Here is a 15337-nt window from a genome sequence, read left to right as displayed (position 1 = left end):
TTGGGGGGATATTGACATTTCGTCAAAAATTAGGCTGCATAATCGATCTTCCGTACATAGCTCCTTAACTGTATCTTTGATTTTTGAAAATATGCATTTATTTAATCCTGATTCCACTTCTCAACACTCAAACACCTACACCGCCACAGAAAATTAACATGTGCCTCAAAAAAACACACTATCCTCCCAACCCAACCGACCATTTTCAGGGCCAGTCTGAAAATCAGCGCTGAGCTTGTAGCTCAGCATTATGCTGAGACTGGTACCTTTTGCTTACCTACAAAAGTGTAACATCATAAGATTCAAATTTTATTTATAACTTTTTCTTTTTTTCTTTATTTCTGTGTACCCATTCACATGTAAGTAATTTATTTTTTAGTGTAGCAATAAAAATTTTTCATTTTCATTTTCATTTTCATTTTCATTTTCTATTTTTGTTAAAAGCCTTTTTAAAGACTTCGTGGATGGTAATGTAAAAAATTTCGCTAAAAGTGGATAGCTCCTTGGACTTTTCTTATACAGAGATAGCGAGAGCACTTTCTCTTCCAAAGAGAATCTGCGACCTGAAGGCTTCTTGCTGGTCTGAGTGTATTGCATTTTTGTGAAAATTTTTGCAGCGGTTGTCATTTTCTGTGTTACTTTTCGTAATAAAACATCTGTAGAAATTTTTTCAGCATCAACTAGTCTAGCTTTGAAATTTTTGTTTCTCTTTTGAGACCGTAATAATGTCGACTGCAGGACCTTGATTTTTCTCCTTGTTGTTTTTAGTTGGTTCAACAGGAGCGACGGCATCAACTGCTGCCGACGATTATCTGTAATAAACACACATTTTTTAGTCCCATATTTCCGAATTTACAAATGAGAACTAAATTGTCATTCTCAATATAATATAAATCTCAAAGCTTGGAGTAGCACTTGGCTTAATAAATATTATGATAATTGAATTGTGTCATGGATGATACACTGCATCCATATCATAAAACCTTTACTCAACAGTGGGCATTTATAGGCTGATAAGATGAGAATGAAAACATGAATAGGGTCCGTGGCCGAGTTCCCCTGTGTTCGACGCACCCGTGCTCGACGCCCCCGGTCAGATAGAAGCAATTTTTAATCAAATGTACAGTCAGTCACAAAAATATTTATAAACGAATAAATATTTATACTGATCGTACAAATAAATGTTTAATATTATTTTACCATAGTGATACTTAAAAAATAATAGGTTTTATTTTAACCTATCATATTTTATCATAAGTTTTATTTACCTATAATAACATGGAAATCGTTTTACCTAATCAAAATAATTGTAACAGTCAGTCTTTAAAATAACTCTACTCTCTCTACATTTAACTAACTACAAATAAAAGTTTTAATTATAAAAGTTTTAAGTATTTTTAACAAAAAATTAAATTCATCATTTTAAATAGCGTCAGACATGCATGGTTTTCGTTGACTGTACTTAGTGCAAAAGCCGAAAAAAATATGATATTAAATTTATTTAAATCGGGGGCTTCAACTACGGGTGCGTCGAATACTAGGGGACTCGGCCACGGACCCCATGAATATTTTTATTCTAAACTTATTTTCAAAAAGTTTATTTAACAAAAACTAATCCATCATATTTGTTATGTTTTGACCTATGATTTTTGTCTGTCAGTTCTAGCTAGGTATCACAAATACAGCCATAATATTACCCTAGTGATTGGGGGTTGCTAAAGTGGAAGATCTCTGTACTCTAGAGAGTCCCTTGTCTAGTAATTTCATAAAAATCGTACAAAAACCTTGTTTGTTTGTAGAAATGCTTGGGAGGCCTTTGTTCAGCAGTGGACGTCTTTCGGCTGAAACGTACGAACGAACATACAAAAACTTACTTTTCTTTTCTTTCGTTGCTTTCTTTTCTGCTAGGCAATAATTGTGTTCTGAAGCTATGATTCTTGCGCAGTTATCTGTAATAATTTTAAGTCTTGATTAACATGATTGGTATGAGTAAAATTGTTATTGATTTGTTACACACAATTACTGATCTCATTTAAAATGCTCACTCCATGCTTTCATGCTAGTTTCGTATATAAATTGTCTATACAATTTTCTCTATTGTGTTTATGTTATTCAAAATTCATAATCGGTCAAAAACACTTTTGATTGCGAAAATCAGTCCAATAGTCGTTTTGAACATTGTGTTTTGACTGTAACATATACAGAGTGTCCCAAAAAGAAGTGTCAAGCCGAAGCACAGAGGTAGAAAATCACTAGGGCTACCCAGATCACCGCGACTTGTGATAGTTTTCGAGTTATGATTTTTTTTACAACATACAGGATTTTAGTTTACATTCGTGTTATGGATGTAAATACTTCTGAATCAGCTAATCTATTCATCTAATAATAATAAAAAAATCAGGCATGTTATTTGACAATTCGCGCCACAGTGACCAAAAAAGTGACTAAGCGCAGAAATTTTAAACAAGCATAACTTGAAAACTATCAAAAATCCCGGAACTTACATGGGAGTGATTAGGATAGCTCTAGTGATGCTCTACCTCTGGGTTTCGGCTTGACCTACTCTTCATAATGTAAAAGTGTTTAGTACCTGTCATAGTTGGTGATAATGTGCTTCTTTCATTTAAGGATTGAGCTTCGTGAAATATTTCTTCACCACAATTGCCTGAAAAAATAAAGAATAAGTATAACAAACACCTCTTATTAACCTAAAAGAAGATAGCAATTACTGGAATTTATAATATGATCTGTAGTACCTGCCACTGTTGGTCTAAATGCAGAATAGCTGGCACTGAATGCTGGACTAAAAGCTGGAGCATCCACAGGTTCTTCAGGTTTCTCTGAAAATTAAAAAATTTGCTTGCTACACCCGAGAATCGAACCAACTAAAATCTGTTAAAAATTACACCCTGCATTTTTATTGCATCGATTGTTAGGGTTAAGTATAAGGATGAAATCTTTCTAACAAAATAAATAAATGAAATGAAAGGAAAACCATGATATTATTATTATCTTAAATTATTTTAATTATTTACAGAAAATGTTATGCTATGGTGGTGAACTTTCGAAAAAATTTCGGAAATCTTTGCATGTAGTTCTTTTTCTTTTCAAAAAAGAAGGAATGTTTTCTTTGAGTAAAATTTTCTATTTACAGTATTAAGAGGAAACTTTCCCTTCAGGTGGCATTACAAAATTCCACCCTGTATATTTAATTATACCTACTCTTCATAATGTAAAAGTGTTTTAGTACCTACCTGTCATGTTGGTGATATAAATGAACTACAACGAATTGTCTCACCCATGACATTGACAGGGGGGCGTCAATACTGGATTGCTGGTTCCGATTTTTGCCACGTTGGAAACTTTAATAGTCGAACGATGGTGGGGCGTACCCCTGTCAATGTGTTTGGTGGGACAGTTCAGTGTAGTCCATCTATAATCTAGAAAGTCGGCTTTTTTATTTAAAGATTGAGGTTCGTGAAATAGTTCCTCACTATACATTTCACCAAACTTGCCTAAAAATATAAAGAATAAGTATATTAAACACCTCTTATTAACCTAAAAGAAGATAGCAATTATTGGAATTTATAATAATGATCTGTAGTACCTGCCACTGTTGGTCTAAATGCAGAATAGCTGGTACTGAATGCTGGATTGATAGCTGGAGCATCCACAGGTTCTTCAGGTTTCTCTGAAAATTAAAAAATTTTCTTGCTACACCCGAGAATCGAACCAACTAAAATCTATTAAAAATTACACCCTGCATTTTTATTGCATCGATCGTTAGGGTTAAGTATAAGGATGAAATCTTTCTAACAAAATAAATAAATGAAATGAAAGGAAAACCATGATAATATCTTAAATTATTTTAATTATTTACAGAAAATGTTATGCTATGGTGGTGAACTTTCGAAAAAATTTAGGAAATCTTTGAATGTAGGTAGTTCTTTTTCTTTTAAAAGATGAAGGAATGTTTTCTTTGAGTAATATTTTCTATTTACAGTATTAAAAGGAAACTTTCCCTTCAGGTGGCATTACAAAATTCCACCCTGTATACTATATTTAATTATACCTACTCTTCATAATGTAAAAGTGTTTTAGTACCTACCTGTCATGTTGGTGATATAAATGAACTACAACGAATTGTCTCACCCATGACATTGACAGGGGGGCGTCAATACTGGATTGCTGGTTCCGATTTTTGCCACGTTGGAAACTTTAATAGTCGAACGATGGTGGGGCGTACCCCTGTCAATGTGTTTGGTGGGACAGTTCAGTGTAGTCCATCTATAATCTAGAAAGTCGGCTTTTTTATTTAAAGATTGAGGTTCGTGAAATAGTTCCTCACTATACATTTCACCAAACTTGCCTAAAAAGATAAAGAATAAGTATAATAAACACCTCTTATTATCCTAAAAGAAGATAGGTAGCAATTATTAGAATTTATAAATGATCTGTAGTACCTGCCACTGTTTGTTTCAATGCAGCATAGCTGGTACTGAATGTTGGAGCATTCCCAGGTTCTTCAGGTGCAGGTAATACTGATTTCTCGGAACTATCATCTTGTTTGCCTGAAAATAAAAAAAACATGATGTTTGTACAGTTATAATACTGGGCAGATTTCAAACCTCTGGGCTGCTAATGAGAGTTTCTTACAGAAAAACCCAACAATACTGACCAACCCGGGAATCGAACCCAGGACCATGCTCTATGAGACAGTTAAACGTAATTAGGACATTTGTAAAAAAAAAAAAGAAAAAAAAAGGGTAGGTATAGAAATAGTGGATAATTGTTCTTCTACCATGGACATAAAGTGAGTCAGTGTGCAACAACTACAAGCATGTAACTTTTTATTAGTAAGGGGGTAATACTTTGTATTATACCTATATTAATAAGCCGTGTGGAGTTGCTGGTCCTCCCATCGGCCGCGTCCCCAGGTGGTGGATAGGGGAATGCCTCCCAGATATGGGTGGTACTAGGGAAATGAAATACCTAGCGCGAACCAAAACCAGTAGGCATGGGCGTGCCTTGAATCCAGGAAGATGCGGCCTAAGGGATCTTACACGAGACAAAAGACAAAGCTGTGGATCAGTCAATCTTCTATGAAATGGCGGAAATACAAAACAGACTACCCCAGGAGGGTACCGTAACATGCGGAGAATCCCTCCCTGAACAGTGTCTTGTCCAAAAGACAGGACAGTGTTCAGGCAGCCCTTCGGATTCTGGGGGGGGCAATTTTCGCTTCAAGACATCGACGGAAGAATCAAGTAATAAGCTAAAAGAAAACCTAAAGAGTTCAGCGTTCTCAAGAGGTATTTCAGGCTCTCCTGAAAACAATGAAACTAGTGAAATGGACACGGATAGTGCAATCGTGATAAATACTAAGGATAATGAATATAAATTAAGTATACTAAATGTAAGTGAACTTTCGCCTGGTAATTATGGACAATATGCAGTGGTCTGTTGGCACTGCGCTAAAATTAATGATATTAAAAAATTCCATGAGTGGCAGGGACTCCAAACAAAGATTAAACAATTGAACTGTAGATTTTGTAATAAGAGAAGTGCTGTGAAATGTTTTCTGAAAATATCAGCAGAAATCTCAAATGGACAATTAGTAAAAAGTGAAAATAAAATCAACGTATACTCGTGTAATATAAATTTTTGCAAAATAAATAAGATTGACTGCCGCAAATGCAGCGGGCAGATAAATGTGAAATACATACCAATCATGGGACTTCTAAGTGAAGAACATGTAACCTGTGAATGTGGTATAGTGAACAAAGTCATATCAGAATACAAAAAACTACCCAAAGCCATCCATACAACGCATACAAGTGCTAAGTCGTCACTGGATCTTGCTATGAGGAGTACGTCGCGTCACGCGCTTGGTGTCACTAATGCGGCACACTCACCAGGCGGTGCGGACGCTACCGCCGTGCGACCGCATCAGCGCACTCCACCAGCACACGCGTGGCGTAAGGAAGCTGCCACCGCATTCGTGCGAGCTCGCAATCAGCTGAAAAATGTGACAGTGCCTTCGCGCGCCGCCAAGAAGAGGGTTACCTCGCAACAGCCCGGTATAACAATAAGCAATAGCTTCGCTTCGCTCTCCATCGAAAATGAGCATAAAGATGAACTGGAAAGGGAAGAAGATAATAACCTAGCTACTTCCACCTCACCCACCTCACCCAAACCCAAGAAAAGAAAAAGAAGCGTCGTATCTCCCAAAGCGACAGTTACCCAGCGTCAACCGAGAGTAACCACACAACCTATTCACATCCCTGACATAATTATAACGGACGTAAAGAAAATCAGCGATCCGGAATTCCTTAATAAAATCAGAAAACTAACCACAGAACACGGGGCAAGACACACCATGGCTCCTAACAAAAGAACGATCACGATCCGCGTATACACTGCGGATATAAGGAAGGCAATTATAGACGAACTGAGGAATCTTGACGACGGGCTCCGCTTCATTGCACGCGTCCCTAAAGCCCAGCAAATCCACCATACGAAGGTTGTGCTCAACACGAATATCTACGATGAGACGAATGAGGCATGCCTTGAAGAAATGGAGAGGTGCATCGGTGTGAGACCGCTCAAAATGAGGACTATCAAAGGTAACCTACAACTATTTATCTTCGATGGTGCCCACTCATACAATGAAATCGCCACGCTCATGAAAACAACAAAGCACGCATACTTCGGGGCTTTTAGTATGAAGCCCCAGGAATACAAAGATGACCCTAGGAGAGTAGTACAATGTAAGAGATGTTTCCTCTTTACGCATGCGACATCTGCGTGTCACGGTGAGAAGAAACACCCTACATCCACAATCCTAAACGAAGAAGGCGTAGAGATCCAAATATGTACATCATGCAAAAAACCTGGACATAGGGCCAACCAAGCTAAATGCGAGAAGTTCAAGAAGGCAGTGGACCGCCAAATGACACAACACGAAGAAAAAGTCAGGAAACAAAAAGAAATAGCTGAACGTAGATATGCAACAATGGGAAACAACCGGGAAAACGCCTTGCACTTGGACATAACCTCCACGTCACAATTTCCATCGCTACCCACCAAACAGATATCCATATCACAATCTCAGTATCAGCCACCAAAGCAACAAAATGAACAATTAATTAAAGACAATAGCACAGAGCCCCTATGGCAAGAGTTGCAAACAACCATGAAACAAATATTATATCAACTACAGCTACAGCATGAAATCCTCATCAGAATTATCAGTAAAAAATCCGAGGTATCGATACCATAAATTGCGCATATTGCACCTCAATGCGCAAGGACTCCGACGCAAATTCCTTGAGCTCAAGTCTCTAGCCGACCGCTATAAACCACATATAATCGTGGTCAATGAGTGCCGCGTAGACTTTTCTAAAGTCCGCATGAACCTCCTGAATTACGATAGGATTACTCACTCGGTCGCACCGCATCTAACCACAGCCATGTACGTGATGCGAGAAATGCGGTGGAGTCAGACCGATGTAACCCCAGGAACAGAGGAAATAGATCGCCTCATCGAAGGCGTCGCTATCAACCTTATTTATGATCACCTGACCGGGGCATCTATAAAAGTGAAGGGAATATACATACCACACAGATCAGATCACGTTGACACCAAAGCACTTAATGATGAGCTAGAAAACATTATAACCGAAGCTCCGAACATCACCATCGGGGACCTTAACCTTAAAATGACTACTCTCAACCAGACGAGAGACGAAGGAGCAGGAATACTCATTCGCGACCTCTGTAACTCCGACGTGTGCACCATACACCACACTGGCTTACCCTCGCGACCTAACAGTACGGGCTATGGTATCCTCGATGCGGCTATCTTCTCGCTCGATACACAAGCTTTTGACACCATAACATGTCGACAAATAACATCGGTCGGCTCTGATCATATGCCCTGGCTACTGGATCTAAATATAGTAGTGGACGTAGAGAAAACACTGGTGAGAAATACCCGCGCTATCACAAACAATGAAGAACTCAAACAACAATTTCAACAAACCCTATGGAATAAAACTATGCATCTACCAAAGAAAATTACATCCGACGTTGAATGCGAAGAATACATACTACAACTAGAAAAAGCTATTACCGAAACACTGGATAAGTATGCACCACTACATGAGAACAATAGAAGAGATCAACTCCCAGAACATATCAATAAATTGATCAACGAAAGAAATAAAGCAAAAAGAAAAGCGTGGCGACTACGATTTAACCAGGACGTTATAACAGAACAAAGAAGAAACTACAATCGTCTGAAACGTCTGGTTCAACAGGCATTAGCGGAATACAGCAACGATAAATGGACACGGCTTATAAACGATGCACGCGATAACAGAACCCAGATGTGGCGAATGCAACGTAACCTAAAGGCCCCAGTACAGAGACTTCCCCACATTGAGGGTTGCAACAGCGAAGAAGAAACCATAAACGCCCTAGTCGACGCAGCAATCGTCACGGAAGCTGAGATAAACAACGAAGACAGGGGCACAGAAAAGACTACACCATTTCAGCCTCTTGACCCTACAACCATAGAGGAAATCAAATTAATGCTGAGGCGTTTTAAAAACAAGAAGGCACCAGGCCCGGACAAAATCAAAGCGGATGCCCTTAAACTAGGAGGCAACCCCTTTCTCATCAAGTACAAAGTAATAGCCGAATACCTATTGATGACAGGTTATTATCCGAACAGGTGGAAAATCGGAGAGTGCATCTTCCTACATAAAGCAGGCAAGAATCATCGGGACGCCAAATCATACCGACCAATCACCCTACTAAACATCATGGGTAAATTGTATGAGTGCCTTCTTCTGTCACGCCTACGACAGACCAACCGACAGACTCCAACCACCATTCCAACACGGTTTTACCAAGCATAGAGGTACAGGCACTCAGATTCTTCGCACAGGCAAGTTCATAACGGATGCGTTGGAAGCAAAAGAGAGCGTGGCCATGGTATCGACAGATCTCTCGAAGGCTTTCGACTCTATTAACCACGAAGGTCTAACGAAGAAGCTTCAAATAGCAGACGTCCCGAATAACATCATAAAAGTAATTGAGAATTACCTCAGCGGTCGAAAAACCTACGGTCGCTTCAGAACCACAAACGGCAAAGAGAAACCGGTACCTCATGGAGTTCCCCAGGGCTCTATACTGGGGCCGGTCATTTTCAACCTATATGTACATGACGTTTGGGACAAACGAGACCACATCCGCGGACTCAAGCTCTCACAATACGCTGACGACCTGTGCATCATCAACAGATCTCCCGACCCAAACTGCGCGACGACACGTGCGGGGTGGGCCGCAGACACCGTCATCAACTTCTACCGCCGCTGGGGGCTAAAGTGTAACGTAGACAAAACGGAGTGTGCCATGTTCACTCACAAAAGAAACTACTGCAAAACCATACGAATCAAAGGCGAGGTAATCAAATACAAAAACAGCATAAAATATCTGGGCGTACACCTAGACAAGACCATGACCATGGGCAAACAGACGGATTACGTCGTCCAGAAGGCGCGACGAACACGCAGTGCGCTGGCCCCTATAATAGGTTGGCACGCCAAGACGGATCTGACGGTGAAACTTGCCGTCATTCAGGCCTGCCTACTTCCCATACTGGATTACGGCGTGGTACAACTGCTCTCACGTTACAGTAAGAGCAATTTGTTAAAAATTGAACGCCAATATCGATTGGCCCTCAAGACAGCAGGACAGTTCCCAAGACATCTAGAGACCGCAATTCTCTGGGATATGCTAGACTGGGATCCATGGCACCTTCGTGCACAAGATCTGAATGAGGACATGCTGCGCCGACTTGGCGAAATGCACATCGAGGATCTAGAGACCCCTGGAGACGCCTATTTCAGATACGGACAACACAATCCTCTCCTGACTAACACTAGATTAGGTGAAATAAATTATGTACCAAAAAAAGACAGGAGTCGGCTGCTCAGCAAGCGAGCAACTGCTCCTCGTCCCCATAGATTATAGTTAAGGATAGGACAATACGAAACAACATTATAAAATTATATAAATTTATTTTGTAACTACACACTAATAAGCACAAAGCACGCATTACACGACACTTATACAGATCTTTCAGACAAACATAAGTAGACTGTAAGTAGCTGACACACCCATAGGTTGAACACACCACTGGCCTGTGGATCTATAATGTAACATATAAACCAGGGAAATAAACAACTTTCTATTCTATTCTATTCTATTCTATTAATAGATTTAAATAAATAAATATCCTTGGACATTTTACACTGCACCACTAGTCCCAAACTAAGCAAAGCTTGTACTATGGGTACTAGACAACGGATATAAACATAAGTACTTAAATACTTTTTTGTGGAACTTTATCAGGTAAATCTTACCAGGAAGATGAAGTGATGGAACTGCTAGAAAATTTAACCGGTTATTACGGTTCTTATCCTTTTCAGTGAAATGAATATCACAGACAACTTTCTTCCTGTACAGTTCATAATCCTCTTCACTATCCAACTTCCCACCAGCAATATGAACCCAAGCCTTGAAACGGTCAGGATTCCTTTCCGGATGTGGAAATTGGTGATAGGGCTTTGCTGGAAAGAAAGTAATATTTTGAAAATGAAATTTGAATAGGATTAAAAGAGTTGAAATCCTAGTGATTAATATTAAATGATATTTTTTTCTGTAGATCTAATGATCTATAAAAGATTGATGTGATGGGCATCATTACAAGTCGATCTTTAATTTTAAGTGAATCTACATGAAGCTGATATATGTTTAATTTAATATTATACTATAAAAACAGTATTTATAATCAATCATTCTAAAAATAATAATGTAATGGCTTAGGCATTTTGTACACAAATAATATTAAGGATAATTTACTAGGTAGTGGACATGCCAGTTTTCTATATGTATATAATCTCCAAATCCTTACGTCAAGTGTAAAATTTCAATATGTTTTTGGTCAAAATATTTACGGTTTTCGAAGTTTTAATGTAGGTAATTATTAATATTGTAAGAAGAAACAGATTGAAAGGAGAAGTACTCGTTACAGTCAGAAGTTGATGAATTTTTGCAACTCTCGGGCAAACCAAACCACAATGCAAACCGCATTTTCATTGGCCCTGATAAGATGCTTAATGATTTGGATAGCTTCCGATGTTTATATTGAAGATTAGTTACTGAAGTATACTTTATGGGATAAAAAAATATATTTAATAGTTAAAAATTGCATGTTGTGCCAACACTAAAAATTAATTTGTTATCATAAGTAAAAATCAAAATCTAATATGAATCAGTTTCCATCTAATATGAATTATGTAGTTCCCAGATTTTGATATTGTTATCAGGTGTCAGCCAACAGATATCGAAATAATATTTAAACTAAAGTAGCATTTCACCTCTATTAATTCACATTAACCATTTTAAATCCTAGTAAGTCTATGCACTTGCTAAGTTTTGATGTTGGTTTTAGCACATTTAATTATTAGGTTTTTAGCTTACGCGTTTTTCCGGTGTTAAGTGTAATGGAGCGATTTCAATCTTCACACCTTTTAAGGTGATTTATGACAAAAAACAAAAATCTGCAAAAGTATTCCTTTTAGGTTATGTAGGCTAGGTTAACCGGACCGGGCCAGCCGGCCTTCTTTGACAGTTAAAAGGACGGATTAGGATTGAGATTGATTGATTATGATGCTGTTGATGATAGGTACTTACTGTATGGACATCCAAATACACATCGTTTAGGCATGATACTATTTGTTAAGAAACTACAAGCGTCTATATCGCAAAGAAACAGCACAATCGAAGCGTCCGGGTCGCACAAAAACAATTGCACTGAATCACACAATAACTTCGGAAATTGTACACACACACTTCACAACGGAGGAGAGGACTCAACTCAACGCGGATCAGCGGATTAATTTCCAGAAGAAAAGCACAAAAATGGAGCGAAAACTACAAACATGCGCACACGTAGGAGCTGTCGCCATTTTGTGACGTTGTTGATTTGGGGCGTTTGGCTGCATTTAATGGATTGATTTCTGACCTGCATAAATATTTACAAATGAAAGTAAATATGATTTTATCTTCTAAGTAAAATCATTTAATAATAAAAATTTAACTTTTAACCAATTTTCAATAATTTTAATTACAAAATTATGCTCTAACGATAATATCGCCATCTGTTGAGGCACAAAATAACTATTTGTTTTTGGATGGTTATCATAGATGTCGCTTTTTCACAAAAACGCCTGAAAATTTGACAATGTTAGGAACTGTCTCACCCCTGCTCTCTCTCGTCCCAACTGCCATGGCGTGCAGGTGTGCTCCGCTAAATTTATTGGAAATAAACGGTGTTTTTTCACGAAACTGAAAGCTGAAGTTTCTCTTGAGAACCCCAGCCCTACAACTCCTCGTCCGGGATAACGACTTTCATCAGGGCTGGATCTCTTGAGATTGTACGACGGAAAAAATGAAACTTACTACCTTATTTCTCACGAACGAATAAAGGTATCAAATTGAAAATTATACCAAATACCTAGGTCTATTGTCCCTTTAAGCAGTAAATCAAACTTCTAAGTTAACGCGATCAAAAGATACAGCAGTTTATACCGACACCTTAGATGAATTTCCGTCACACGCTAGGGAATCAAAACCTACAAGGTACTTCCCGTGAACTCAGAGTCTTGAAATTCGGCACGAAGCAACGTTATACAGGGTGGAAACGATAAGTGATCTCATTCGATTATTTCTAAACTACACAAGATATCGAAAAACTGATTACTGATCCTGAAAGTGCTTCACAAGCTCTTTCAAACGATATCAGTAATAGGTTACAGAATTAACTGGATCTATCCGAAAAGTCAATGTTTTCAGCCTCCATACTAAATGTATGCCACTATGCCAGGCACACAATATAAGAACGAACGAACGAACGCGCAAGCACTAGCCGCCCGCGGGCGCGAAGGCAGGCGGTTGGTCAAGGGAAGGGGTATCGCGGCACAGCGAGCGGCAACCGTGCGCCATACGCACGAGCGCCTAGATGCTGTTCGCATGTGTACCGAAATTAGTAAAATTTGCGACAATTTCTCGTTTATTTTGTTTACTTCAGCTTTGTTTATCAATTGCAAAATTTTGCAAAGATACAATTATGGCTACAATTGCATTAATCGTCAATGAAAATAATATTTTACATCATATAGTTCCTATGCCTCCAGATGGAAGTTGTTTATTTCATGCAATAGCGTTTTCTATTTACAATTCCACTAATTTGGATCAAACACAATTACTACGAACTTCAATAGTTAATTATATTTATGATAACTGGGACGAGTTTAATTTGTATACAAGCAATGCCCGGGGAGATCCTTTCTCTACACGACAAGAGTACAAAGCTACGATGCTCCAATCCTCCAGTTATGGCGGTACTGCTGAGGTGAATGCAGCAGGATTTTTGTATCCAGCGAGGTTTGAAGTATATGAACGTAATACGGGTATTCTGAGGGGTGTATTTGGTAGAGAAGGATATCCAATAAAGCGATTACTTTTTTCAGGTAATTTATCATCGGGTCATTATGATTTTTGTTCACCAATCGGGTCCGAAGAATTACTGAGTAATACATACGATAATACGCAGGAAAGCTTCGTAAATAAAACACAAGATTCTAAGGTTGGTCGTCCGAAACGTAATAAAGGTGGTCGTCCAAAAAAGTATAATTCATGTTCTCGTCTGATTGTTGTGGGAGACTTCAATATCTGGCCTACTATTTTAGTTATATTAAAATAAAAAATATTAACTATGTTGACTCTCACGAAATTACCATAACTATGATTGTTCTAAACTGAACGGTTTGCGCGAGAGTCACTTCCAAAGTATTAAAATGTGTCCCCTCTCTATAAGTTTCAAAATAAGATAATATTAAAACTAAAAAAAATATATGATGTGCATTACGCATTACCATGCAATTGGTTTGAACGATATCTAGTAAGTAATTTGATTTAATACGTCATTAATTGTAAACCGCTACGTTTGTACGGCGGAACCCTCGGTGTGCGAGTCCGACTCGCACTTGGCCGGTTTTTTGGGAACAAGTAGAACGGGGCTAGACCATTCAGATGTCGATTCCTCAATAATGTCGTTATCTAACATATCTTGTATTTGTCTTTGTAGTTCTGACTTAAGAGCGTGTGGTATTCTGAATGGCTTTTTATAAATGGGAGTGGTATTATCCTTTAATTTAATAGAATGTTCCATCAAGTTGGTAACTGATAGTTTATCTCCTGGTAATTGAAACACATCGGCGTACTTCGCACAAATGTTTTCAATGGATTACTAATGTTTGGCCAAAAAACGTTTCCCAAATTATCACATCGCAAACAACGTTTCGCAAATTTTCGTTTGGCAAATTTTTATTTGGCAAAACAACTTATTGCAAATTTTTAATTCGCAAATGTCGTTTTTGGCATATTATTGTTTACCAAATTATTGTTTGACAAAGTATGTTTTGCCAAATGTTTCATTTGGCAAAACTTACGTTTCCCAAAATATTTCTTATTAAAATAAAAAAAATATAAAATAATAATTTGATTGGTGCACAGAATGGAATACAAATTAGCTTGTGGTTATTATTTTGTTTAGGGTAGTTAATATTTTGTTCTAAATTATTTTTCATATTTCATTCTTTTTATTGAAATTTCCAAATGATTCATCAACAATAGAGGTGATTCTAGCGCTCGGCGGCCGCGTTAATGGTCACTGTTCTAACCTAACCAAACCCACTATTTTCTGCAATACCTACTTTCTGCAACCATACTATTTTGTGCAATCTCTTTGTTTTACATAAAATTCTTGTGAAAACCATGATCATGGATAACGGTAGGTAAGTATGTGAAGTGTCAATTTGACCAAACCAATTATTTGGGATATAATATTTGGCAAAATAAAACATTTGCTAAATAAACATTTGCCAAGTAAAATTTTGCCAAATGATAATTTGACCAAATGAATTAGTTGCGAAAAGTGCAGTTGCTTAAAGTTAATTTGGGAAATGAAACTTTGGCGATAAGTTGTTTGCGAAGTGAAATTTGGCGAAAAGTAATTTAGCCAAACGGAAGGATACCGTTTTCAATACTGATCTGCTCCTCTTTATTTAAATATGAACTCAAATCAAGTAATTCAAACAATGTTTTAACTCGTTTAACAGATAAGTTGTTTTCACTAAAGTTACACATCTTAAAAGAGTTCAAACTGTGTACTTCTGAATATGAAAAGTCAATAAGTTGTTCT

The 15337-nt window shown here is 37.8% G+C and overlaps 1 protein-coding gene across 1 annotated transcript; it reads right to left on the bottom strand.

The window, feature by feature from the left end:
• Nucleotides 1–375: 375 nt before the first annotated feature.
• Nucleotides 376–12170, bottom strand: LOC135086428 (uncharacterized). The gene is made up of 8 exons (XM_063981155.1): nucleotides 11767–12170; nucleotides 10434–10640; nucleotides 4464–4571; nucleotides 3608–3691; nucleotides 2757–2840; nucleotides 2591–2665; nucleotides 1875–1949; nucleotides 376–812 (listed from the first exon to the last, which is right to left on the bottom strand). Exons 1-8 carry the CDS (start codon nucleotides 11798–11800, stop codon nucleotides 376–378), a joined length of 1104 nt encoding a protein of 367 aa, XP_063837225.1. The 5' UTR covers nucleotides 11801–12170.
• Between the last annotated feature and the right edge of the window lie 3167 nt (nucleotides 12171–15337).

This window comes from Ostrinia nubilalis, chromosome W (genome assembly GCF_963855985.1).
Source record: "Ostrinia nubilalis chromosome W, ilOstNubi1.1, whole genome shotgun sequence".
NCBI lineage: Eukaryota > Metazoa > Arthropoda > Insecta > Lepidoptera > Crambidae > Ostrinia > Ostrinia nubilalis.
The sequence above is the reverse complement of the archived record's forward strand: the minus strand, read 5'-3'. Positions and strand labels throughout refer to the sequence as shown.

Coding starts and splice junctions, on each gene's coding strand:
- LOC135086428 (XM_063981155.1), bottom strand. CDS start 11,800: ATGCCTAAACGATGTGTATTTGGATGTCCATACA. Junction 4,572..10,433: donor TCCATCACTTCATCTTCCTG/GTAAGATTTACC, acceptor TTTTATTTTCAG/GCAAACAAGATGATAGTTCC. Junction 2,666..2,756: donor ATTTAGACCAACAGTGGCAG/GTACTACAGATC, acceptor TTATTTTTTCAG/GCAATTGTGGTGAAGAAATA.